This window comes from Scardinius erythrophthalmus, assembly GCF_964197995.2.
Source record: "Scardinius erythrophthalmus genome assembly, chromosome: 6".
Lineage (NCBI taxonomy): Eukaryota > Metazoa > Chordata > Actinopteri > Cypriniformes > Leuciscidae > Scardinius > Scardinius erythrophthalmus.
In genome coordinates this window covers 2,847,408-2,875,236 of record NC_138226.1, presented here as the reverse complement: position 1 = coordinate 2,875,236, position 27,829 = coordinate 2,847,408, and the positions used below count along the sequence as shown (strand labels likewise).

Genomic DNA, 27,829 nt, shown 5'->3' with positions numbered 1-27,829 from the left:
CCCTGTGTTATGTTTTGAGTATTTGCCTGCCTTGTTTTTTCCCCCACGAGGGAGTTTTGGTTTTTGGTCTGTTTTGTTGTTTATTCATTAAAATTCCTTTCTGCACTTGAATCCTAGCCTCACCTTTTGACTTCCCGTGACAGAACGATCCACCTAGAATGAGGATTCAGCAAAAGGATTCCTGCCCTCACCTGGAGCGAATCATGAAACTCAGCGGGTTGGTTTCCCTCCGACAGCAGGGGACCAGGGTGAAGGATTTCGCCCGGAAATTCAGCGCGGCTGCAGAGGGACTCGGGCTTGGGGATATAGTCCTCAAAGACGTATTTAATATTTGTTTGGATGTTCCCTTGCCTCAGTGGGAGATGAAGGGGCTGGAAATTTTAGACTTCCCGGCTGGAAATTTTAGACTTCCCGGGTTTCGTTAAGTATCTCCACCATCGTGCTCGGTGGGATACATCGGACCCGCCTGCATCCCCGCTGCCCAGCCCAGAGAATGCATCGTCGCTGCCCAGCCCAGAGAATGCATCGCCGCTGCCCAGCCCAGAGAATGCATCGCCGCTGCCCAGCCCAGAGAATGCATCGCCGCTACCCAGCCCAGAGAATGCATCGCCGCTGCCCAGCCCAGAGAATGCATCGCCGCTGCCCAGCCCAGAGAATGCATCGCCGCTGCCCAGCCCAGAGAATGCATCGCCGCTGCCCAGCCCAGAGAATGCATCGCCGCTGCCCAGCCCAGAGAATGCGTCCCCGCTGCCCAGCCCAGAGAATGCATCGCCGCTGCCCAGCCCAGAGAATGCATCGCCGCTACCCAGCCCAGAGAATGCATCGCCGCTGCCCAGCCCAGAGAATGCATCGCCGCTACCCAGCCCAGAAAATGCATCGCCGCTGCCCAGCCCAGAGAATGCATCGCCGCTGCCCAGCCCAGAGAATGCATCGCCGCTGCCCAGCCCAGAGAATGCATCGCCGCTGCCCAGCCCAGAGAATGCATCGCCGCTGCCCAGCCCAGAGAATGCGTCGCCGCTGCCCAGCCCAGAGAATGCGTCGCCGCTGCCCAGCCCAGAGAATGCGTCGCCGCTGCCCAGCCCAGAGAATGCGTCGCCGCTGCCCAGCCCAGAGAATGCATCGCCGCTGCCCAGCCCAGAGAATGCATCGCCGCTGCCCAGCCCAGAGAATGCATCGCCGCTGCCCAGCCCAGAGAATGCATCGCCGCTGCCCAGCCCAGAGAATGCATCGCCGCTGCTCAGCCCAGAGAACGCATCGCTGCTGCCCAGCCCAGAGCTCCATCCACCATTAACTCCGTCCAGACCTGAACCTGCACCTCACCATCGAAGACGGCGGAGGAGGAGGAAGACCTCCGGCCTCCCCAATGTCCCGGAGGATTCCGTTCCGGAGGAGCCTGAGACTGTTCACGTCACGTCTGCCCAGCCAGAGACTGTTCACGTCACGTCTGCCCAGCCAGAGACTGTTCACGTCACGTCTGCCCAGCCAGAGACGGTTCACGTCATGTCTGCCCAGCCAGAGACGGTTCACGTCACGTCTGCCCAGCCAGAGACTGTTCACGTCACGTCTGTCCAGCCAGGGACTGTTCACGTCACGTCTGCCCAGTCAGAGACTGTTCCAGTCACGTCTGCCCAGTCAGAGACTGTTCATGTCAAGTCTGCCGAGCCGGTGTCTTCGGACAGGATGGCCGCCGCCGAGGGTGTTCCCGTCACATCTGCTGAGCCTGTGTCTTCGGACAAGATGGCCACCGCTGAACCTGTTCACGTTACGCCTGTCGAGCCTGTGTCTTCGGACAAGATGGCCACCGCCGAGAGTGTTCCCGTCACGTCTGCCAAGCCTGTGTCCTCGGACAAGATGGCCACCACTGAACCTGTTCACGTTACGCCTGTCGAGCCTGTGTCTTCGGACAAGAAGGTCACTACCAAGACTGGGTCTTCGGACAAGATGGCCGCCGTCAAGCCTGTGTCTGAGCCGGTGGTGTCTGTTCCTGAGACTGAGCCCCCAGTGACCGCGACACTGGCCATTATGGCCACAGCCATGTGGTGTGTGTGGGCTACACACACACTTGAGCCGGTGGTGTCTGTTCCTGAGCCGGTGGTGTCTGTTCCTGAGCCGGTGGTGTCTGTTCCTGAGTCGGTGATGTCTGTTCCTGTTCCTGAGCCGGAGCCAGTGTCTGTTCCTGAGCCGGAGCCAGTGTCTGTCCCTGAGCCGGAGCCCGTGTCTGTCCCTGAGCCGGAGCCCGTGTCTGTCCCTGAGCCGGAGCCCGTGTCTGTCCCTGAGCCGGAGCCCGTGTCTGTCCCTGAGCCGGAGCCCGTGTCTGTCCCTGAGCCGGAGCCCGTGTCTGTCCCTGAGCCGGAGCCCGTGTCTGTCCCTGAGCCGGAGCCCGTGTCTGTCCCTGAGCCGGAGCCCGTGTCTGTCCCTGAGCCGGAGCCCGTGTCTGTCCCTGAGCCGGAGCCCGTGTCTGTCCCTGAGCCGGAGCCCGTGTCTGTCCCTGAGCCGGAGCCCGTGTCGGCCCCTGAGCCGGAGCCAGTGTCTGTCCCTGAGCCGGAGCCCGTGTCTGCTCCTGAGCCGGAGCCCGGGTCTGTCCCTGAGCCGGAGCCAGTGTCTGTTCCTGAACAGGAGCCAGTGTCTGTTCCAGTGTCTGTTCCAGTGTCTGTTCCAGTGTCTGTTCCAGTGTCTGTTCCAGTGTCTGTTCCAGTGTCTGTTCCAGTGTCTGTTCCAGTGTCTGTTCCAGTGTCTGTTCCAGTGTTTGTTCCAGTGTTTGTTCCAGTGTCTGTTCCAGTGTCTGTTCCAGTGTCTGTTCCAGTGTCTGTTCCAGTGTCTGTTCCAGTGTCTGTTCCAGTGTCTGTTCCAGTGTCTGTTCCAGTGTCTGTTCCAGTGTCTGTTCCTGTGTCTGTGGTGCCTGTTCCAGTGCCTGAGCCGGTGGTGCCTATTCCAGTGCCTGAGCCAGTGGTGCCAGTTCCAGGGCCTGAGCCGGTGGTGCCAGTCCCAGTGCCTGAGCCGGTGGTGTTTGTTCCAGTTCCTGCGCCCTGGCCGCCCGAGGGGTCTTCACCGTCCTGGCCGCCCGAGGGGTCTTCTCCGCCCTGGCCGCCCGAGGGGTCTTCACCGCCCTGGCCGCCCGAGGGGTCTTCACCGCCGTGGCCGCCCGAGGGGTCTTCACCGCCGTGGCCGCCCGAGGGGTCTTCACCGCCCTGGCCGCCCGAGGAGTCTTCACCGCCCTGGCCGCCCGAGGGGTCTTCACCACCGTGGCCGCCTGAGGGGTCTTCTCCGTCCTGGCCGCCCGAGGAAAAGTCTCCGCACTGGCCACCCGAGGGAAAGTCTCCGCCCTGGCCGCCCGATGGACAGTCTGCTCCACCCTGGCCGCCTGATGGACTGTTCGTCTCTTCCGTCCTGCCCTGTTCTGTCCCTCCCGTCCCGCCCTGGTCTGTTCCTCCCGTCCCGCCCTGGTCGGTTTCTCCAGTCCCGCCCTGTTCTGTCCCTCCCGTCCCGCCCTGGCCTGTCCCTCCGTCCCGCCCTGGTCTGTCCCCCCCGTTCTAGTGGAGTGTCTGGAAGCCACTCCTTTAGGAGGGGGTTATGTCACATGTCTGTCTTGTCTTGTTCTGCACTTGGGTGTTTGTTATGTTGTGCCATGTGCTTGTGTCATTGTTAGCCCCGCCCTACTTGTTATCTGATTATTGTTTGAGTTCTCCCACCTGTTCCCCCTGATTAGTTTCCCTTTATTAGTTCCCTCTTGTTTGCAGTCTGTGTGGATCGTTGTCTCTGTTTCCCCCTGTGTTATGTTTTGAGTATTTGCCTGCCTTGTTTTTTCCCCCACGAGGGAGTTTTGGTTTTTGGTCTGTTTTGTTGTTTATTCATTAAAATTCCTTTCTGCACTTGAATCCTCGCCTCACCTTTTGACTTCCCGTGACAGCTATGGTTTAGAAAACGGGAATAAAATATGAGCAGAACTCAGTTGATATTTGACTGGTTTTGTCCGTCCTTCTGTTAGACTGTCTCACACATGAATTATGTTGAATATCTGTCAGCTGTTAGATTTAACTACACCATTAGATAATACCAGTTTAGCTCAACCAATCACCAAGCAATGCTTCATATTGTTCAGTCTGTGTGTAAAAAGAGCATTAGCAATTAAAGAAAAAACACTTCAGCAAAAGTGTCTGAATAATTTATCAATTGTACTGGTAGTCCACCGTATTACTTTCACAGTAAAAAAATATAAAAAATGATATCTGGTGTCTAAATAATTTCCCCACTATATCCCCTCTGGAACTACTGTAGATTGGTCACAATTAAATTAAGCAGAAACAAAATGTGTTGCTTTCACTCATTTTAATTAAGTACATTTAAAAAGCATCACATTTTTTTTGATGCATCACACACATGACCAGCGTCGGCCAATAGTGAGCCTGCGTTCTACGTACGACCCAGAAGCGCTGCGCTGTTACACTACGAATGAATGAGAATACTTGAATAAAGTCGTTATTTTTGTTTGTATTCTCGTCGCTTGATAAACTTAAAGGGATAGTTTAGCCAAAAATGATATTAAACCCATGATTTACTCACCCTCAAGCCATTCAAGATGCATATGTCAATCATTTTTCAGACGAACACATTTTCAGTTATTTTAGAAAATTTCTTAGATCTTTTAGTGGTTATAATGTGGAGCTATGGGGTCCACTCCTTCAAGTCCCAAAAATGTGCATGCATCCTTCACAAAAGTAATCCATCCGGCTCCAGGGGGATAAACGAAGGCCTTCTGAGGCTAATCCGTGCGGTTTTGTCATAAAAATATACATATTTAAAACTTTATAAATGAAAATAACTGGCTTCCGGTAGCGGTCGACGCGCGTTCATGGAGATGGATGCCGGCGTATGACGTAGGACCCAGCGCAGGAAGCGTTGTGACGTAGAACGAACGTGACAGCACAGCCAGAGAGCAGAGCAAAACAAAACTCTACGTTCGTTCTACGTCACGACGCTTCCTACGCTACGTCATACGCCAGCATCCATCTCCGTGAACGCGCGTCGACCTTTGTGGCCTTCGTTTATCCCCCTGGAGCCGGATGGATTACTTTTGTGAAGGATGCATGCACATTTTTGGGACTTGAAGGAGGTGGACCCCATAACTTCACATTATAACCACTGAAAGATCTAAGACATTTTCTAAAATAACTGAAAATGTGTTTGTCTGAAAAATGATTGACATATGCATCTCGAACGGCTTGAGGGTGAGTAAATCATGGGTTTAATATCATTTTTGGCCGAACTATCCCTTTAAGGTTGAGCCACTGTAGTCACTTGGACTATTTTAACAATGTCTTTAATAACTTTTCTGGGATGGCAGATCTCGATTACCTATCAGCCTATGGAGGAGTGAGACAGCTCTCAGATTTAATCAGAAATATCTTCATTTGTGTTCTGAAGATGAACGAAAGTCTTACGGGGTTGGAACAACATGAGGAAGAGTATACAGAATTGACAGAATTTTCATTTTTGGGAGAACTAACCCTTTAAGCGCATTGTCCTAATCCAGCAGAGTGATGTTTCTGGTGATTTTGCGCTCCGACAGACAGATGTTTCTGCATCTGGAGCATCAGTGACGCGCAGCTGGATTGTGATGGAGAGCAGAGACGGAGCGCTGGGATAACACACACTCGGAGCGCTTGGATAACACACACTCGGATCATCTTCATCAGGATCCAGAGATTCACCGCTGGAAAACAGAAGAAGAAGACATGAATCAGACAGCTGGAGTGTCCAACCACTGCCACAGACGCTCATCTATCGATGTGAAGGTGAGGAAGAGTTCTCATCATCATCATCATCATCATCATCATCATGTTTCTGATTGCGTGCAACTTCAGCTTAACAGTTTAATACAGAGTTGAAACTTTTTTGAAAGGGGGTTTGACAACAACTGTCCCGAATTATAGAAATAAGACGTTTATATACCAGATAATGTCAATTTTATAACCTTGAACTCATTCTGTAATTCATAAGAGCTAAATACTTACATTTAAATTAATACTTTTATTCAGCAAGGACACATTCAATTCATCAAAATTTAAGACATTTATAATGTAAAAAAGATTTCTATGTAAAAAAGATTAATGGTGTTCTTTTGAACTTTTTATTAATGAAACGATCCTGAAAAAAATGTGTGTGTGTGTGTGTGTGTGTGTGTGTATATATATATATATATATATATATATATATATATATATATATATATATATATATATATATATATAAACAATTATTTATAGCAAATAAGCGCCAACAATAATATTAGAATGATTTCTGAAGGATCATGTGACACTGAAGACTGGAGTAATGATGCTGAAAATTCAGCTTTGCATCACAATTTCAATATATTAAAATAGAAAACAGTTATTGTAAATTGTAATAATATTTCACTATTTTTACTGTATTTTTGATTAAAAAAATGCAGCATTGTTAAGAAGAAGAGACTTCTTTCAAAACATTATCAAATCTTCCTGACACAGAACTTTTGAGCGGTGTATGATCACTATCTCCGCATGTTAGTTTGCCACCATGTTCAGTTATAAGATCAGCAGAAAATAAAATAGCTCATATTATGTGAAAGCGCTGTGCAGATTAAAGGTTTATCTGGATGAAGGTCAGGCTGGACTCGAGGGAGACGTCCGAGGACTTTCATTCAATCATTCATGAGACTCAGTCGAACTTACTGAGTGCATCTAAATGTAGAGCATGAAGGGACCTGCAGGTGTGTGTGTGTGTGTGTTTGTACATGCATTTGTTGATGCTGTTTGAATTGAGAAATACACATTGATATCATAACTGTCCTCCACTGGTGTGTGTAAGAGATGTATTTTGCATTGACCAGGTCTGAGAAGAGCAGATCATGCAGATCGTGTTTTTAAAAGCTCCTGTCATTCAGGTTTAAAGGCTTTATGCTGAGGAATATCTGTCTGTATTACGTTACGTCTGAGTTGCTTGAGATTAAAGTAAAACTCACAAACTTTAATCTCCCGCCGATCACCAGCTGCACATTAAGCCTCAATGCCAGAGGAGACTGAAACGAAAGACACAATGAAATAAGAGAAACAAATCAACACTTAAATCTGTTTGTGCTGAGACTGAGTTGAAGGAATACAATAGCGACCAAAAGGGGATATTGGTTTTTAATGACACAAGTTCAAGTAAACCACCAAAATATGAACGTTTAAATATATACAGTATATATATATATATATATTTTAAATATGAGGGAAATACTAAAATCTGACAGCAAAAAGCAAACATTGACTACAACATAATCAGTTATTAATATTCCCTTGGTTCTGTTTTGTTTTTGCATTTGTTCATAATTTCTTTGTATGACAGCCTGGATAAAAATGATGTCGGCATAATTTGTCATGTTTCATTGCGTTATTATCACAAATAAAACAATCAACTCCAAGCACAACTACACAATATGCTGTATTTATTCTTTGTGTCTGTACTAAAGGCTAAACACTCAATTTTACTTGTCTGACCAAAATGATGTTTATTTAAAGGTAAAAATCAAGTTTTTAATGTTGTTTATGTGTCTATGTGGTGTTTTAATATGCTTTAAGACAAACCATGTGTAAATTCGCTGATGTTTCTGACGTCACAAACTACCTGATTGTCAACCAGTGGATCTCTGAGCTGAGTGAGTGAGTGGAGGCAGGGCTCATTTGCATATTCATAGAACCACGTATACTAAATGAGGCAAGGGTGTTGAGTTACAATCAAGATATTTTAAGGAATGACAATTTTTTTTCTCAAGGAAAAAACGTTGAAATATGTAATTTTGGTGATCAAAGATGAGTTTTAAGGGATACAGTTATTGACTACAGGGGAACTTTAATGGGTATAGAATAGGTGTATAGTATAGAATAGTACTATAGTATAGGGTATAGTATAGAATCGCATGCGATTTACTTCTGTCCAGTTTAATGCGTTAAAATATTTAACGCAATTAACGCAGCATCCGTTTTTACCGTTATCCTTTGGCTAGCATTACAACCCAGACAGCAACATGGTTTCGGCCCAGCTCCGGCCCACATCTGGGCCTTGTGGAATCCACGTGTACCAAATGTGGGCCGGATATGGGCCAGCTCTATGGTGCTGTCTGGGAATATATGATCACGCTCTTATTCATGCAAATGCTTTTAAACCATTCAAGCGCGTCAATACGCGTGTTGACACTAGCCTACGCGACGCACAGAAAGACGCGCCAGAATCGAGTTCTCTTTCTCGCTTGAACAACACACACCACACCACATAATGCCAAAATGTCCCTTTTGTTGAGTATCCTCATAAGAGCAGACTTAAATGAGTTGTGAGAGAATGAGACACGTGTGAGATCCGCGTCTCCGTCAGCAGCGGCTGCTCTTAAAGGGACAGCAGCCAATAAAGCTTTATGTCAGTAAAGTTAATCAAAGAACAAAGGGACCAGAGAAAATTACTCAGACTGTTTGATAACTTTATTCAATTTCACAGGGCACAGGTAAATATGACATTTATTATGGGTTTATGTAAGGATTATTTATTATTATTATTGATTATTTATAATTATTATTAAGTTCACTTAAATTAAAAGTAGTTATATTTTTCGAAGCCTTATAAATGTAAAAAAAAAAAAAAAAAAAAAAGCTTTTAATAACACTGTAATGTTGAATGGCTATAATAAATGTTTAAAATTTGGGTGGGGGGGGTCATTTTCATAGAGACATATTAATATCAGTGATACTGGCCTTCATTCATAAAAATATGACATTAAACAAGTATTTGAAATATACTGTCTTTGTGTTGTTTCTACATTAATTTGGAGATTAAATGTGAAATTATTACATTATAAAATATATTAAAAACCTATAAAAACGTAAGTGTTTTTAATTACGATCAAAAAATATGTGATTAATCTTGTTAATTCTTTTAATCAGCACATATATATATATATATATATATATACACACACACACACACACACACACACACACACACACACAAATACACACACACAAGTTATATAACACAACAAATGATGACATAATCATCAGTACTCATCCTAAAATGTCTTACCGTGGTCCTAGTGGCCTAAATCCTACAACTGATTTTGACTTTGGTTTATGAGTATGTCTGCTTCCAGATAAAATTATATTTGTGTTAGTTTATCAGACGCGTTAATTCAAAGTTTGACTCATTCTGACAGAATCCAAGACAGAGACAAAACCGAGCTGTACAGGGTTGTCATTTCAATAAACAAAAAGTGTTCAGTATGCAACAAAAATAGAACAAAGTCAATCAGATTCAGTCGAAACACACACACACACACACACACACACACACACACACACACACACACACACACACACACACACACACACACAACACACACACACACTTCAGTGGAACAGTGGTGCTTTCAAGTGAAACGCTCTCACAGTTTCAGTAAATAATACTGTATATTTGGTGCAGCTTTAACTTGATTGGTTTTTATAAATGAAACCCACCATTAGTTAGGAAACACTGAGATCGCAGATACAGAAGTGCATCTTTCATTTAAAACTCACTGAAGACACAAGCACTTGACTAAACCACAATAAATAAAGGGCACTAAGTCACGCCAAGACCGAAAACACACTATAAAACACAACAAACGAGACATGCTTGATTCAAGGGGCGATAAATGAAGCACAACAAACAACATTTAACTAAATGACCAAAGTGCATCATGAAATTAAACATTAGATATTCATGCGACATCAAATTAGTGAATACATCTACATACATATGATATATCCATGTCCAAAAGTGATATCCAGCCTATAGGAAAATGGACATCTTCACCCTTTATTTATAAGATTTTATAAGCATATTGCATAGTTGTGCTTGGAATCGATTGTTCTATTTGTGATAATAACACAATGAACATGCCGACATCATTTTTGGCCAGGCTGTCATACAAAAACAAATTAAGAACACAAGAGAGAACCAACAGAATATTAACAACTGATTATGTTGTAGTCAATGTATGCTTTTTCCTGTGAGCTTTTTTTATATGCAGTTTTTTCTGTATTTAGATTTTTTTGCCAATTAATTCTGCTAGTATTTGTCAATATTTTCAATCATTATGTGGCATTTTGGTGATTCTTCTAATTAACAGGGTTTCTGCAGGTTTTATGAAGGTGTCATTTATGAAGACTTTCAAGTAAAGAAATTTTAAGGAATAAAATAAATGGAACAAGATGACATAAGATGAAAAAAAACCCGATTAAAATAAACAGAGTTTATGATTAAAATAAAACAACAAAAATCTGCCAATGGGCTTAGTAATTTTTTAAAAACTTAATTCAAAGGAAAAACTATGTTTTATACCTCATTGATACGCCTCATTTCGTTTACGCACAAACTTAAGTCCAAAAACAAGACTACATATTTTGCATCTCAAGAAAATGTATTTTGATTTTATGATGTTCAGATATTTGTCTGGGAAAACTACAAAACAAAAATACAGAGGAAGATATTCATCTTATACAGCTTATTTAATGGCACTTTATGAATTTAAGACTTTCTGCTCTGATTCAATGCCTTAATTTGCAGAAGGGAGAATTAAGACTTTTTTTAAGACCTGCAGAAACTGATTACAGTGGATATTCTGAGTGTTTCTAAGCCGTTCAATTCTGATCAATATAGCTATATTTCAGCGGTCTTATTCAGATTTCTTTTTACTGGAAAACAGGCTTAGTCTGTGTATTGAAGGCTGTAATACGCACTGATTACACAAAATAACCAAACAATAAAACAATGTGCCTTGAGTCAAAAGATTCAATGATGTTGAGATAAGGCAATGAAGTGGTGTTAATAGGAGGACTCAGTCTTAACAAGTCCCAAGTATTCCAGAGAGGGTTCACGTAATGAAAGGAGGGGGGAGATATCCTCAGGCGCGATGCCATCACATTGGAACACGAACAGGCGGTTACATGTTAGTCGGTATCTTTGTCTGTTCCTGATGAGGTTAATGTGATGAGATATTAACAGCGAGGCCTGTAGCTTCGTGTGCTGCGATGTTCAGTGTACGTGATGGGTTTGTGTGATAAGGTCAACTGGACAAACCTGTGGTTCACATTTCCTCCATTCCCGTATATCTGATCTCACGTCATTTTCGCAGAACTCACGAGACTTCTGATTAAAACTCACACTTGAAACAGTATACTGTACAACTATAATATTAAAATAAATGTAACTTGACCATGGCCTTTTGCACAGCCGCCCCCAAATTTGGTATGCAAATTTGCCATTAGTCGGGTCTATAAGGAACTCTCTTTGTCTGGGGGTAATGTAGGCAATTCAATCAACTTAGCTACTGGTCTTGTGTATGATCTTTCACTTTGACCACTGCTGTTCTGACTCTCCCATCTGAACTAGGAATAACAGCAGACACAGTACCAACTCTCCAGAGCGCTCTTGGAATCTGCTCATCAACGATGAGTACTACCAAAGCATTCTCATCCTTGGGCGTCATATACTGACGCTTTTGACATTTCGTCGACATCGAACGCACATGGCACCCTTTAGCGTCAATATGACACGCACAGAGCTTTGTTCGGTTATGGGTAGGTTTAGGTCTGGTGTACGTATGGCAAGCCATTTTAACATTTAAAAGCTAGACTGGATATGTGTTGCAGATATCTGTAATTCAGTTTTGCCTAGTCAAAAAGAACATTTCAGATATCCGCAACTACATTCTTCCTATCCATAATTGTAATTTCAGATATCCACAAAGACATTCTTCCTAGGACAAATGACGTCACTTTTGCCATTCATTTGAATGGGGTTTATCATTACAGATATCTACAATTCAGTTGCAGATATCCACTATCTGAATTACGGATATCTGCAACTGAATTGTAGATATCTATAATTCTAGTTTGAGATATCTTCAATTAGATTCTGACTAGCCATAACTCCAGTTCAAGATATCTTTAATTCACCTCAATTCAAGATATCTACATGTTCCTTTTCAGATATCTTAAATTAAGTTTTGACTAGGCGAAATTACGTTGTAGATATCTGTAACTGGAGTTATGTCTAGTCAAAATGGCGTTGTAGATATCTCAAACTGGAGTTAGGGATAGTCGTAATTTAATTGTAGATATCTATTATCAAGTTAAAGATATCTTGAAATTAATTTTGATTAGAGATATCTGAAATTTGAGATATCTGCAACTTTTATTCTGCCTAGTCAAAATGTAATTACAGATATCTTGAATTAGAGTTTTGACTAGGTGAAATGACGTTGCAGATATCTGTATGCATCACACTTTAGGCGGGAGCAGAGCGTGTTGTTCATCATCAAATCACATAGCACCTGTTAACTGTTAACTTTAATTAGCACTGATTAGCACCATGTCGGAGCAACCAGAGTTTTTAATCGTCTTTTTTCATGCTGTTAGATACTGTTTCAAACTGAAAAAATAAAATAAAAAATAAGAACTAATCTGAACTAAGAACTTTTGTTTCTCATCTAAGGAAGTTAATGTTATTGTACTTTCAAGAATAGCATGCATGTCAGCATCTTTATTAAAGTGAATTAGTGTGAATCTTTTTCACGCATAAATCTTACGGCAACAACAACATTTTAAGCATGAACATAAACATAGCATTTTTTTTTTTTGTATATAAAAAACTTTTTCTGGTGTTCTTTCACTGCTTCTTTCTTCTTCCATTCATAGAAATAAGGAAATTAACCCACTTTTTCATTGATTATGGCGGGGAGGGGAAATGGATATGTAAAATAGAGCAACGTCACGCACAATAATTTGCACTAGTCATAATGACGTTTGAGATATCTTTAACTTTCATTCGGCCTAGTCAAAACTGAATTACAGATATCTGCAATTGTCATTTAAGATGTGTGGCGAGTTGAATGTCATTTTCAATGAGGTCATTGCAGATATCTGTAATTCAGTTTTGCCTAGTCAAAACTGAATTACAGATATCTCTATCTGTCGTTTCGACTAGTCACAATTACGTTACAGATATCTTGAATGACAATTCCAACTATCCAAAATGTAATTACGACTAGTCAGAAAGACATTGTTGATATCTACAATGTTAATTCCGGATAGTCAAAATTTGCTTTTAAATGTTAAAATGGCTTGCCATATGTACGGTTAGGGTTAGACCGCTAGGAGGCGCCTTCTGGCCCATTTCTATCTGCGTCTCATATTGACGCTAAAGGGTGCCATGTGCGTTCGATGTCGACGAAATGTCAAAAGTGTCAATATATGACGCCCTAGGATGAGAACGGGTACTACAGTACCAACCGGATCGAGTGCTAGCGTACAGGATATTTGTCTGGTCCTGATAAAGTTAATGTGATGAGATATTAGCTTCGTGTGCTGCGATGTTCAGTGTACGTAATGAGTTTGTGTGATAAGGTCAACTGGACTAACGTGGATAAACGTGTTGTTTACATTTCTTCCTTCTTTTCCTCCATTACCGTATATCTGGTCTCACGCCATTTTCGCCGAACTCGCGAGACTTCCGATTAAAACTCACACTTGAAACAGAATACTGTACAACTATAATATTAAAATAAATGTAACTTGACCATGGCCTTCTGCACAGTCTGGTTATGGTTATAAGGTTAATGCATTTACATAAAGCTTACTAATATTTTGATTAGCTTGAAATACGTCTCTCCTCCTCTCTCTCTCTGTAGGATGTGGGAAGTATTTCCTCTGAAATGAACTGGAAGGGTGTGGGAATATCACTTCTGGTCATTGCGTTTGTGCTGTCGTTGATCGGTCTGTCCATCTTTCTGCTGTCTACAGGTCTGTGTGTTTCCAGTGCCAATAAACATTCATTCACAAAGAGGTGAAGTAACAAATGTCTGGTTTTTCATGCATAGCTTCACGTTTGAGCTTGTAGATAAAGAAAAAAGTATTCATTGTTATATCACATGGCTGTTGAATGCTTGATTCTGATTGGTTTATGAACAGTCTTAGACTTATTTTCCAGTAAACGCGCAGCTAAAGTAGTTCCAGGCAGGTTTTGACCGCATTACACTTCCATGTATCACTTCGCCAAATTATTTCAGGTATTTATAGGTTCTTACAACCTATATAAGAACCAAAAACCCACAAAGACACTGACCAAGCAAAACAATGCCTAAATTAATGAAAAAATTAAGAAATTAGTCCTACACACACAACTGGACAAATGTCTGACAAAGACTCAGCACTGTAAAAAAAAAAAAAAAAAAAAAAAATTTCTTCCTCAGTATTTCTGTCTTGTTTTCCAGTACAAATATCTAAACATTCAAGATATTTACTTGAGAAGCAAAATTTCTTACATATTAAGATTTCTTTTCTGAAAAATGAATCAAAATTAAGTGAGTTTATGCTTAAAAACAAGAAAAAAAAAACAATATCTGCCTGGCGGGTCAAAAAAATAAATGTAATTCAAAGGGAAAATAAGATCATTTTTCTTATTCCACTGATATTTTGCTTCTCAAGTAAATGTATCTTAATTTAAGGATGTTAAGATATTTGTACACACACACACACACACACACACACACACACACACACACACACACACACACACACACACACACACACACACATTTACTTAGCTATCTAAATGGGGACATTCCATAGGTGTAATGATTTTTATACTGTACAAACTGTATATTCTGTCCCCTTACACTAACCCTACCCATAAACCTACCCATCACACACACACACACACACCCACACTAACCCTACGCCTAAACCTACCCATCACACACACACACACACACACACACACACACACACACACACACACACACACACACACACACACACACACACACACACACACACACACACACACACACCACAACTATCTGTATTATTTTATTTTTATACCAGATTTACGAATGAGGACGTCCCTAAAGGGAGATTTTGGTCACTTCTGGGTACAAATTTGTCCTCAATATATAGTTAAGTTGGTACACACACACACGCATGGCTAACACATTCCACTATCTTGAACATGCTCATGTTAGTGTGTGTGTTTGTGTTAATGGTCTCAGGTGATGCTCACCACACTCTGGGATCCTGTCTGACCCTGGATGACCTTTTCTCCAGTGAGCTGCAGGATCAGGATCTCGAAGCTCAGTGGGTTTCCGGTGAGAAAGACATTCTCAATCTCAGTCTAGGTTCTGCAGCGGCAGCTGTGTGTGTGTTGGACTAAACACGACCTGTCAAATAGGCACACAAGGCTGTAAACACATATGTAGGGCTCTTTAAATGGGACCTATTATGCCCTATTTAGTTTTTGGGCTGTACTAACAGGTTTTCATGCTTGAATGTTCCAAAAACACATTATTTTCCTCATATTCTCCATTGTTGCCGCTCCTCTCTTCCCAGTCTGTCAGTAACGCTCTGTTTAGTTCCTGTCTCTATGAAGCCCCTCCTTCTGAAAAGCACACTGTGCTCTGATTGGCCGGCTGGAGCAGTGTGTTGTGATTGGTCAAGCGCTTGAGTGTGTTTGGGAAATGTCCCGCCCCTTACCATAACCACCAGTTTCAACACACTAACTAAAGGCTGAGTTTAGTTGTCCGCATGACGCACAATTACACATGCAGAGGGAGCATGTGAAACCCGAGGGAGGAGTTCTAGCAGACCAATCACAGCGCTTGCGGTCCGCGTAGAATTGACACGTTGTTAAATTTTTGGAGAGGTGCACATCAGGGTACAAGTATAAATTGGGCTTAACTCAACCAGGCCCCGCTATTCTGCATATTAAATATTTAAAGTCCCCCTGTGGTGAAAATCCAGCTTTTAATGTTGTTTATATGTCTATGTGGTGTTTTTAATATGCTTTAACACAAACCATGTGTAGATTCATAAGTCGACAGCATTGCTGAGTGTTTCCTCCTTAAAACTGCAGTGAACCAAAGACAGTCTCAAAAACACGCTTTGAAATCGCTGGTGTTTCTGACGTCACAAACTACCTTGTAACCAATTAGATCAACGTGTGATCGTCAACCAGTGGATCTCTGAGCTGAGTGAGTGAGTGGAGGCGGGGCTCATTTGCATATTCATAGAACCGCGCATACTAAATGGGACAAGGGTGTCGAGTAACATTCAAGCATGGCATGAAGAATTTTTTTTACAGGAAAAAAACATATCATTTTATACCAACATATCAAACATATCAAATATGTCATTTTGGTGATCAAAGATGAGTTTTAAGGGATAAAATGATTGACTACAGGGGGACTTTCCCGGAGAAAAACTCAAGACTACAATGGAGGCGTTTCAGGGAGTTCAGAAACACTGACACTGATATAGAGAAGAACTGGAGCTTTTTCATGCTAAAACAGCAACATCACACACTAAAGAAAGATAAATATGAATAAAAGCATAATAGGAGCCCTTTAAAAGAATCAACTCTTGAATCTGATTACGCTGCTGTTATTGTTCTGTATGTTTGTGTGAATATGTTTCTCCTTCAGATTATCGGCTCGTCTACAGGGACAGAGACGGAGATCTGAAGATGCTGAACATGGAGACCAATCAGACCGAGGTTATGATGAAAAACAGCACATTTGTGAGTAATGTTATACAATGGAAACAAATACTTCAAATGAGAAAACAAGCAATCAGCTTTTAAAACAGAAAACATCTTTCTAATCCCACGAACTAAAGTAGACATGCAGCCATCTTTAGAATTTGAACTTATATTTATATATTTCTATGGCATCGCTGTCGAAAAAAGAAGTGGATTTACTAACTGTAAAGTTAACGAAAGTTATCATGAGCATTGTAATGTTTGCAGCGGATGTCAGTAGACCGGGAAGATTCTTAGTTTCTACAACAACTATTCACAATATGACTTTTTTTAACAATTAATTGTTAAACTCACACTACCGCATCATAATATCCATTGTTGAAGGATAACCTTCAAACATTTGATTTGTTGCCTTCAGCATCACTGTCCTGAATGATGAAACGATCACTGCTAACGGGACTGTCTTTCACACAGGCAGTGTTCAAGGCCTCCAAGCTTTCCGTGTCACCAGACCTCAACTACGTGTTACTGGCCTATGATGTCAGAAAGGTCAGAGGTCACAATGATTCTCAGGAGCTTTTCTTTAGAAAAGGGCCAGAAAATAAATAAATATAAAATAACAGGTCAAATCAAGCACAACAGCTTCATGAATTATAGCCATGCACTGCAAACAATGATGTTCTTCCTCAGTGTTTCAGTCTTGTTTTTCAGGACACATATCTAAACATTCTTAAATCAAGATACATTTACTGGAGAAGCAAAATGACTGAAGATATTAAGTCTTGTTTTGTGAAAAAATGATCAGAATTAAGTGAGTTTTTGCTTAAAACAAGTAAAAATATCTGCCAATGAGGTCAGAAAAATAAACTTAATTTAAAAAGGGAAAACAAGATTATATTTTTCTGACCCAATTTGCAAATATTTTACTTGTTAAAGCCTTTTTATATAATGCATTATAAATGTATTCAATGCATTTATTACAGCTTTTAATGCACCTTATAATGAATTGTATGATCTCATGAATTAATTATGACCACAGTTATAATACATTATAATATTCATTGTTCGCCTTTAGAAAGTATAATGCATTAAAACACGTGACAAACAACCAATTCCAGATGTAGGAATCTGCAAATATTATAATGCATTTAAGCTTTACATGAACAGATTTAATGCATTATACGTAAAGTGTTAAGGATGTTTGTTCTTGTTTTAATCAAAACTCACTTCATTTTGACTCATTTTTCAGAAAACAAGACTTAACATCTTCAGTCATTTGGCTTCTCAAGTAAATGTATCTTGATTTAAGAATGTTTAGTATTTTTGTCATTTTTTGCAGTGTTGTATAGACATGAATGTTTTGTTTTTTGCATTTTTTTTTGGACTTATTCCATTTTGTCTTGTGTTTCTTTAGGTGTATCGATACTCCTACCTGGCATCTTACTTGATCTACAACTTACAAACACGGTATTTCTATTGTGTGAAACGCTTTAAAAATGAAGCTTACTTGACTATACAGACACGTAATGTGCATAAGAGAACTGTTATGTGTGTGAATGTTATGTGATGTTTAGTTTGTGTGTTGTGTGTGTTCGTTTTTGTGATTTATGAGGACAGAAATTTGTATAATGACATGGGTATTACAACGCGAATTTGATTTATGAGTACATTTCCTGTGTCCTCATATTTCAAATGTCTTGAAAAACATACTAAACAGTGTTTTATTAAACACTGTGTGTATGTGTGTGTGCGTGTATGTGATGGGTAGATTTAAGGGTAGGGTTAGTGTGTGCGTGTGTGTATGTGTTTGTGTGCGTGTGTGTGATGGGTAGGTTTAGGGGTAGGGTTAGTGTGTGTGTGTGTGTGTGTGTGTGTGTGTGTGTGTGTGTGTGTGTGTGTGTGTGTGTGTGTGTGTGTGTGTGTGATGAGTGGGTTAAGGGGTAGGGTTACTGTAGGGGGATAGCATATACAGTTTGGACAGTATGAAAACCATTACGCCTATGGAATGTCCTTAGAAGTATAGCAATATAAACCTGTGTGTGTGTGTGTGTGTGTGTGTGTGTGTGTGTGTGTGTGTGTGTGTGTGTGTGTGCAGGGAAGTGCATGAACTGAATCCTCCGGAGGTCTCTGATTGTGTTCTACAGTTTGCATCATGGGGGAATCACGGCCAACAACTGGTGCGTAAAACACGCAGACACACACAACATCACACAACATTTATCCTAGCGGTGTGGTTTACAAAACTGGAATATAAACACCAGGAAAACCAGTATTCACAAGTATGTGTGTGTCTGTGTTACACTACAACCCTGTTGAAAAGTGCTGGTCGTCTACAAGCCGGATCATCTACGGCTTTCAGCAAGAAACCCACAGTCAAGCAACCTCATCAGAAACACCATGCTGGTTAGTGTGAGCTATGTTGGTCCACTGACTCGACCAGCACAAAACAAGCACTAACCAGCATTGCGAATTCATAAGCTGATGTGAACAGATCAAACTGAAAGAGCCTTAATTGGCTCTATATATAATATATATATATATATATATATATATATATATATATATATATATATATATATATATATATATATAGTGCAGTGCACGGAGCACACATGAAATTTTTATATGTACAGGAGAGATATAAAAAATTGAAAATATCATGTAGGCTACATCAGCCATTGAAGTCACTGACAGTATTTCAGTTAAATTGCAGTCAGAGTGCAATAAGAAATGAAAACTAAAGCTGCCTGGGACTCAACCTTTTGATTCTGAGGTGCTGGGAATCGAGAGTAATGGGGGAGTAAAATTCTGAATCTTTGAAATCGATGGAGCCAAATGCTATGTAACATGATTCACAAACACTGCACTAAGGACATCTGCTGGACAAACACAGGGAAAAGGCTTGAAACACACAATGCTTTGAAAATTACTAGCCCTATATGTGTCATGTGGGTTTCACAAACCCTTAACCAGTCATCTAAACAGGCATGATATTAATATCTGGTTCATCAGTCGTATGCTAGAGTTAGACAAAACAAAAGTTTACAGTTAACATTTAGATTTTGCAGCCTATAGTCAAGATGATGACTTTCACATTGAAAATAATCTGGAATTACAATTTCAACACATTAAGAAAACTAATTGAATGTTTAATTTAAAAACAGTTGTGTGTAGTGTGGTGTGTAATGTTGCTGATTGAGCATGAAAAAGCCCAGTTCTTCTCTACACTCACCTAAAGGATTATTAGGAACACCATACTAATACTGTATTTGACCCCCTTTCACCATCAGAACTGCCTTAATTCTACGTGGCATTGATTCAACAAGGTGCTGAAAGCATTCTTTAAATGTTGGCCCATATTGATAGGAGAGCATCTTGCAGTTGATGGAGATTTGTGGGATGCACATCCAGGGCACGAAGCTCCCGTTCCACCACATCCCAAAGATGCTCTATTGGGTTGAGATCTGGTGACTGTGGGGGCCATTTTAGTACAGTGAACTCATTGGCATGTTCAAGAAACCAATTTGAAATGATTCGAGCTTTGTGACATGGTGCATTATCCTGCTGGAAGTATCAGAAGCCATCAGAAGATGGGTACATGGTGGTCATAAAGGGATGGACATGGTCAGAAACAATGCTCAGGTAGGCCGTGGCATTTAAACGATGCCCAATTGGCACTAAGGGGCCTAAAGTGTGCCAAGAAAACATCCCCCACACCATTACACCACCACCACCAGCCTGCACAGTGGGAACAAGGCATGATGGATCCATGTTCTCATTCTGTTTACGCCAAATTCTGACTCTACCATCTGAATGTCTCAACAGAAATCGAGACTCATCAGACCAGGCAACATTTTTCCAGTCTTCAACTGTCCAATTTTGGTGAGCTTGTGCAAATTGTAACCTCTTTTTCCTATTTGTAGTGGAGATGAGTGGTACCCGGTGGGGTCTTCTGCTGTTGTAGCCCATCCGCCTCAAGGTTGTGCGTGTTGTGGCTTCACAAATGCTTTGCTGCATACCTCGGTTGTAACGAGTGGTTATTTCAGTCAAAGTTGCTCTTCTATCAGCTTGAATCAGTCGGCCCATTCTCCTCTGACCTCTAGCATCAACAAGGCATTTTCGCCCACAGGACTGCCGCATACTGGATGTTTTTCCCTTTTCACACCATTCTTTGTAAACCCTAGAAATGGTTGTGCGTGAAAATCCCAGTAACTGAGCAGATTGTGGAATACTCAGACCGGCCCGTCTGGCACCAACAATCATGCCACGCTCAAAATTGCTTAAATCACCTTTCTTTCCCATTCTGACATTCAGTTTGGAGTTCAGGAGATTGTCTTGACCAGGACCACACCCATAAATGCATTGAAGCAACTGCCATGTTATTGGTTGATTAGATAATTACATTAATGAGAAATTGAACAGGTGTTCCTAATAATCCTTTAGGTGAGTGTATATCAGTGTCAGTGTTTCTGAAACGCCTCCATTGTAGTCTTGAGTTTCTTCCGGGAACGAACACGTCACAATATTCCTCATTTAAATAATTCATACGCTGAATAAAGGGGCGGGGCCTGGTTGAGTTAGTTAGTAGTGTGTTGAAACTGGTGGTTATGGTAATTAGGGGCGGGACATTTCCCAAACACAAGAAGCGCTCGACCGATCACAACACACTGCTCCAGCCGACCAATCAGAGCACAGTGTGCTTTTCAGAAGGCGGGGCTTCATAGAGACAGGAACTAAACAGAGCGTTACTGACAGACTGGGAAGAGAGGAGCTGGATCAATGGAGAATATGAGGAAAATAATCAACATTCAAGCAGGAAAACCTGTTCTAGTAGAGAACTGGACTTCGAAAAAGGGCATAATAAGTCCTCTTTAGTGACTGACAGCTGTGGACTCAAACCTTCTTTCTTTCTCTGTCTCAGGTATACATATTTGAGAATAATATCTACTATCAGCCAGAAGTGAAGAGCAGTTCTCTAAGACTGACGTCATCGGGGCAAGATGGCCTCATATTTAATGGAATAACTGACTGGCTTTATGAGGGTAACACACCATCATTCATCACACTGTTATGAACAACACAAGCCATGCCACTACATATTATTTGAATGAATCTGACCTGTTTGAATCTGTTTCTCTGATTGGCTGTTAGAGGAGGTCTTGCATTCTTCAGTTGCTCTCTGGTGGTCTCCGTCAGGATCCAGTCTGGCATTTCTCACCATCAACGACACTCTTGTTCCCAAAGAGCAGCTTCCGCGTTTCACAGGGACGCTTTATCCTCGTGGACATCAGTATCCATACCCGAAGGTAAGCAGCACATCCGTCTGCCTCAACCTGATGTTGAATACGCATCTTACAAAAGGTTGAAAGAGTAGTTCACTTCAGAATTAAAATTTCCAGATAATTTACTCTCCCCATGTCATTCAAGATGTTCATGTCTTTCTTTCTTCAGTTCTTCAGGGGTCCAACGGGTTGAAGGTCCAAATGTGAGTTTCAGTGCAGCTTCAAAGTCTCGACACGATCCAGCCGAGGAATAAGAGTCTTATCTAGACAAACCAGCGGACATTTTCTAACAAAAATAAACATTTATATGCTTTTTAACCGTAAATGATTGTCTTGCACGTAATCACGTTGAAAGGTCACGCGCGACGTAGGCGGAATTACCAGTAGCACCTCAATGCAGTACAAAAGATCCGGGGGGAGGAGTCGGATCTCATATAAGGGGTGGAGATTGGTAGGTTTAGGGGTGGGTCTAGGGATCAGGGGGTGGAGTTGGGTAGGTTTAGGTATGTAAGGTGGGAGGAGTTGGATCTGGATCCGACTCCTCCCCCCGGATCTTTTGTACTGCATTGAGGACCATCTCGGAATTACTGGTCTAGTGTTTACAAAGCAAACATGCAAAGAATAAGTAAAACGCCATTTACAAAATAAATAAATAAATAAATAAATAAAAGTTAAACAACGATGTCGGATGATTTTGAGAAAATGGGATGGAGTTTTTCACCCTATCCTACATTTTCCGCATCCGCCAGCTTACCGCCTGACCTTTTCAACGTGATTACGTGCAAGACGAGCATTTGTGGTTAAAAAGTATATGTGTTTTTTATATATAAAATGTCCGCTGGTTTGTCTAGATAAGACTCTTATTCCTCGGCTGGATCGTGTCGAGACTTTGAAGATGCACTGAAACTCACATTTGGACCTTCAACCCGTTGGACCCCATTGAAGACACTATATGGAGAAAAACCCTGGAATGTTTTCCTCAAAAACCTTAATTTCTTTCTTATCAGGAAACTGTAATTCTGAAGTGAATTACTCCATTAACAGCTCATGATGAACAGACTTTCTGGATCTGGATCTCTCTCCCTCCTCTAAACTCATGAAGCTGTACTGGTTTTAACTGGTCTCTGTTTGTTCTCAGTCACCAGTGTACAGATCCCCTCTCAAAGCCAGCTCACTCTTTCAGTCATTGGTTAGTTTCGGCTGAGACGGTGAACAACAGAACTCTGGATTTCACTTCATTTCACTGTGTGCAACAGGCTGGACAGGCGAATCCTGAAGTGACACTGAATGTGGTCAGTGTGAACGGATCCACACACACTACACAACTGCTGCATCCTGACAGCTTACAGAGAAGGTACCGCGCCTACACACACACACACACACACACACACAGACACACACACACCACAACTGCTCCACCCCAACAGCTTACAGAGAAGGTACCACACACACACACACACACACACACACACACACACACAAACACACACACACACACACACACACACACACACACACACACACACACACACACACACACACACACACACACACACACACACACACACACACACACACACACGTTTACTTAGCTACCTAAATGGGGACACTGCATAGACTTCAGTTGTCTTTTATGCAGCTAGTCATAAATACTGTAACCTAACCCTGACAGAAAACATCCTGCTGGTCAAAACAATGTAAATGCAATGAAAACTCAACCAAAACATGCATAAAAACAGCTTTTCGAACCAATCGCAAATGATTTATTGAAAGTGTAATCTATTAAATGCAAATAAGAAATCATCTAATACCATTAAATATGAAGTGTCTGTATAATATGTGTTATTTTATTAATTTATAGGGCTTGTTTTGTTTGTTTTATGGAGAGCTTGATACCAATCAGAGCACAGTGTGCTTTTCAGAAGGCGGGGCTTCATAGAGACAGGAAGTATACAGAGCATTACTGACATAATCAACATTCAAGCAGGAAAACCTGTTTTAGTAAAACCAAAAAAACAAAACTTAGAAAAAGGGTGTATTACTGGACGTCCCGTGTTCAAGTGAACAAAATCATCACTTCCTGGGAACGAACACGTCACAATATTCCTCATTATAATAATTCATACGCAGAATAAAGGGGCGGGGCCTGGTTGAGTTAGTCAGTGGTGTGTTACAGTGGCGGTTATGGTAATTAGGGGCGGGACATTTCCCAAACACACCCGAAGCGCTCGACCAATCATAACACACTGCTCCAGCCGACCAATCAGAGCACAGTGGGTTTTTCAGAAGACGGGGCTTCATAGAGACAGGAACTAAACAGAGCGTTACTGACAGACTGGGAAGAGAGGAGCCGCAATAATGGAGAATATGAGGAAAATAATCAACATTCAAGCAGGAAAACCTGTTTTTGAAACCAGACTTTGAAAAAAAAAAGTATAATAGGTCCTCTTTAATAAGACTTTTCTATTTCTAAACCTTCAGATGTTCATAATGTTTGAGCTGACAGCCTGTTGTGTGTGTGTGTGTGTGCAGTGAGCTCTATATCAGCATGGTGCAGTGGGTAACAGACGAGTGTCTCGCTGTACGCTGGTTAAACCGTCCTCAGAATGCCTCCATTCTCACACTGTGCTACACACACACGGGGAAATGTGTGGTGGTGAGCGATTCTCAAACACGCCATTCATGAGAGAGAATTTGAATTGAATTGGCCTCATCAAGTTGAACTAGAAGGGGAATTTACTGAACTGAAACTCTTAAACACAGATGCATTCTGGGAAATTAAGTGTTCTCCCATTCTGGTCTATCCATTCCAGGAAATTCAAGGACTTTAATTTCAATTAATTTGAATTCTACTTCCTTGCATTTATCTTTTCAATTGCGATTCTTCATTCTGGTTGCTACCTCAATTCCAATTAAAGCAACACTAAGGAAAATTTTTTACCTTAAAATAATGTTTCCAAAATCGTATCAGTGGTTCATCAAGTCGTAACAGGGTGAAAGCCACTTCTGGATTCGCTTTGCAGTTCTTTATCTGCTATAACTGCACTATGCAAGTTTGCCAAACCGGGTCGCATTTCTGTAGTTCGAATGAGACCTTCGTTTCTGATGTCGCAATACATCATACTTTCATGAAATCACGCAACATACTCTACCTCATCTGTGGACATCGTTTATTCCAAAGCCGGCACTGGATAAAAAGCGAGTGTGTGTGCGACGGTAGGCTGCGGGCGGCGAAAACTATTTATGACAGCGGTAATGGACAACTCCACTTCCAACCTGTAGGGGGACCGAAGAGGAAAAGTTCCTTAGTGTTGCTTTAATGAACTGAGTTGGAATTTAAAAGGCATCTCAATTCACTTGTGAATGGCACACAGCACTGACACACACACACATATACTGTACGTACACGATGCAAACACACATAAACATTGGTTTTGGTCTCTCATTGCAGAAGCATGTCATGACATCAGACAAATGGATTGACAGACAGGTAAAGATTATGTCACTTTAGACTTTGCCATATTTATTTACCTCAAACAAAAAGCTGAGTTGAAGTAATCTGACGCTCTCTTCTGATTCGTGCAGAATGAAAAACCAGTTTTCTCTGAAGATGGAGCAACGTTTCTCATGACATCTCCGCTCAGAATCGGAAACCGCGGATCCTTTAGACACCTCGCCATGATGTCAGGGCAGGTATAAAAGTGCACAAACCATACACACAAAAAACATATTTCACCCTGATCTGACTTTAAAGGGCTCCTATTAAGCTTTTTTTCCCATGTTTATCTTTCTTTAGTGTGTAATGTTGCTGTTTGATCATGAAAAAGCTCCAGTTCTTCTCTATATCAGTGTCAGTGTTTCTGAACTTCTGAAACGCCTCCATTGTAGTCTCGCGTTTCTTCCGGGAATGAACACGTCACAATATTCCTCATTTTAATACGCAGAATAAAGGGGCGGGGCCTGGTTGAGTTAGTTAGTAGTGTGTTAAACTGGCGGTTATGGTAAGGGGCGGGACATTTCTCAAACACACTCAAAGCGCTCGACCAATCACAACACACTGATCCAGCCGACCAATCAGAGCACAGCGTGCTTTTCAGAAGGAGGGGCTTCATAGAAACAGGAATTAAAGGGATGGTTTCCCAAAGCCAACTATGGTCGCAAGTTCCCTCGTTACCAATCCAGTTGAATGGAAATTGTGATCATAGTTGGCCAACGATGCTTTTGGGAAAATATGGGAAATTTGGCCTGTCCAAATATCCATACTTGCAGTCTTTGCACTTGACCACTTGTCTGCGTACATGACGAATTTCTTGTATGAATCTTGTAACAAATTTCTTTCATGAATTTCTTGTATTTGGTCCAAGTGTTCAAGTAGGCGTGACGACCACAAGTGTGCTAAACGTTTGATTACCCGATGGGACTCACTTGTAGTGTTGCAAAAATGCAAATATTTACAGAGCTTTATTTTGATTTTCAACACTTTGCATTTTAAAATAAACTATTCAGTAGTAGCTATGTAACAGAAGACTATTTTAAAATTGTGGTGCTTCTAATTTAAGTGATAAAAAGCAGTTGCAAATGTTGTAAAAAAAAGAAATAAATCCAAAGTACACATAGCCAATTCATCTTTGCACCAATAAAATGTAAAACTCTTTATGTTTTACTACCAAAGTAATATCTAATTAATTTAGCTTAGTTACAGTGGAATGTTTTCCTCAACATCTCAGGATTTCGGGGCACGTGAGCATAATGCATGCATGCATGCAATCCCGAACATAATGCATGATGGGAAACGTTTAGCCTTGAATGCTGCTTAGGAGCAGTGTGGGTTTAGTGTGTTCAGGGCACTGCGCTTTGGCATTTTTAATTGTGCACTTACTTCCAGTTGCGTGCATGTGCTCTCAAGTGGCGAAGACCACAAGTGTGGGTATTTGGACAGGCCCACAGACTATGAAGAGAGCCAAATATGGGGAAAATAAGGTGGTTTTTGAACTTTGAAGCATGAAAACCTGTTTCACTAGAGAAAAAAAAATCAAGTCTTTGAAATGTGTGTGTGTGTTTTACCTCTTCTGCTGTCAGCCTGAAGGTGAAGAGGTCAGCATGCGTCACCTGACCTCAGGCACCTGGGAGGTCACTGAGATCCTGGCCTATGATGAAAAGTGGGATACAGTGTGAGTCACTTGTTTCACACACACACAAACACACACACACACACACACACACACACACACACACACACACACACACACACACACACACACACACACAAGAGCCTATTAAATGTCTGACACGTTGTGTGTTTTCATTCAGATATTTTCTCAGTACTGAGGCTGGATTCAGTCACAGGCACCTGTACAGGTCAGACACACTGATTCTGCACAGACTTCTTTGTTTTTATACTTCCTGAATGCTTCACATTACAGCAGTGTGACCTTTGACCTCCAGGGTGAGCACGGTGGATCCGTTCCATCGCGAGTGCTTGAGCTGTTCTTTGTTTAAACCTCACTGTTCATTCTATGAAGCCTCAGTGAGTCCACAAGGACGAGCTGTACTGCTGAACTGCAGGGGTAAATGACTAGCGCACACACACACACACACACACACACACACACACACACACACACACACACACACACACACACACACACACACACACACGATTCTGGAGAAATTGAGAATCAAGATTTTTTGTTTAAAATAGAAGTCACAATTTTCCTATGATTCTGAATATAAACAAAATAACATGTATTTTACAAGACTAAGAGGTTCCGACAAAATGTTAATTGCGTCAGTCTATTTAAAAATATTTAATTAATTTGAATATATATATATATATATATATTTTAAATCGCTTAAATGAATGATTCAATGACTCACTCATTTCAATACTGGATGAATCAGCATTTTTGAACGAATCATTAAATGACAAACACATTTTTTAACAGTCACTTGTCGCCACCTACTGGTGT

The 27,829-nt window shown here is 41.5% G+C and overlaps 1 protein-coding gene across 1 annotated transcript in view; it reads left to right on the top strand.

Moving 5' to 3' along the window:
- Positions 1-5,732: 5,732 nt before the first annotated feature.
- LOC308692502 (inactive dipeptidyl peptidase 10) overlaps positions 5,733-27,829 on the top strand; it is a gene marked incomplete at both ends in the record, with an annotated part of 31,687 nt that continues 9,590 nt past the window's right edge. The window contains 16 exons of the mRNA XM_081368554.1: positions 5,733-5,792; positions 13,736-13,847; positions 15,095-15,190; positions 16,523-16,617; positions 17,053-17,127; positions 17,993-18,045; positions 18,674-18,755; positions 21,500-21,620; positions 21,730-21,884; positions 23,117-23,214; positions 24,393-24,516; positions 25,312-25,350; positions 25,446-25,553; positions 26,940-27,031; positions 27,171-27,218; positions 27,306-27,427. Of these exons, the coding sequence (XP_081224680.1) occupies positions 5,733-5,792; positions 13,736-13,847; positions 15,095-15,190; positions 16,523-16,617; positions 17,053-17,127; positions 17,993-18,045; positions 18,674-18,755; positions 21,500-21,620; positions 21,730-21,884; positions 23,117-23,214; positions 24,393-24,516; positions 25,312-25,350; positions 25,446-25,553; positions 26,940-27,031; positions 27,171-27,218; positions 27,306-27,427 (1,480 nt within the window). The remainder of the gene's footprint in view (positions 5,793-13,735; positions 13,848-15,094; positions 15,191-16,522; positions 16,618-17,052; positions 17,128-17,992; positions 18,046-18,673; positions 18,756-21,499; positions 21,621-21,729; positions 21,885-23,116; positions 23,215-24,392; positions 24,517-25,311; positions 25,351-25,445; positions 25,554-26,939; positions 27,032-27,170; positions 27,219-27,305; positions 27,428-27,829) is intronic.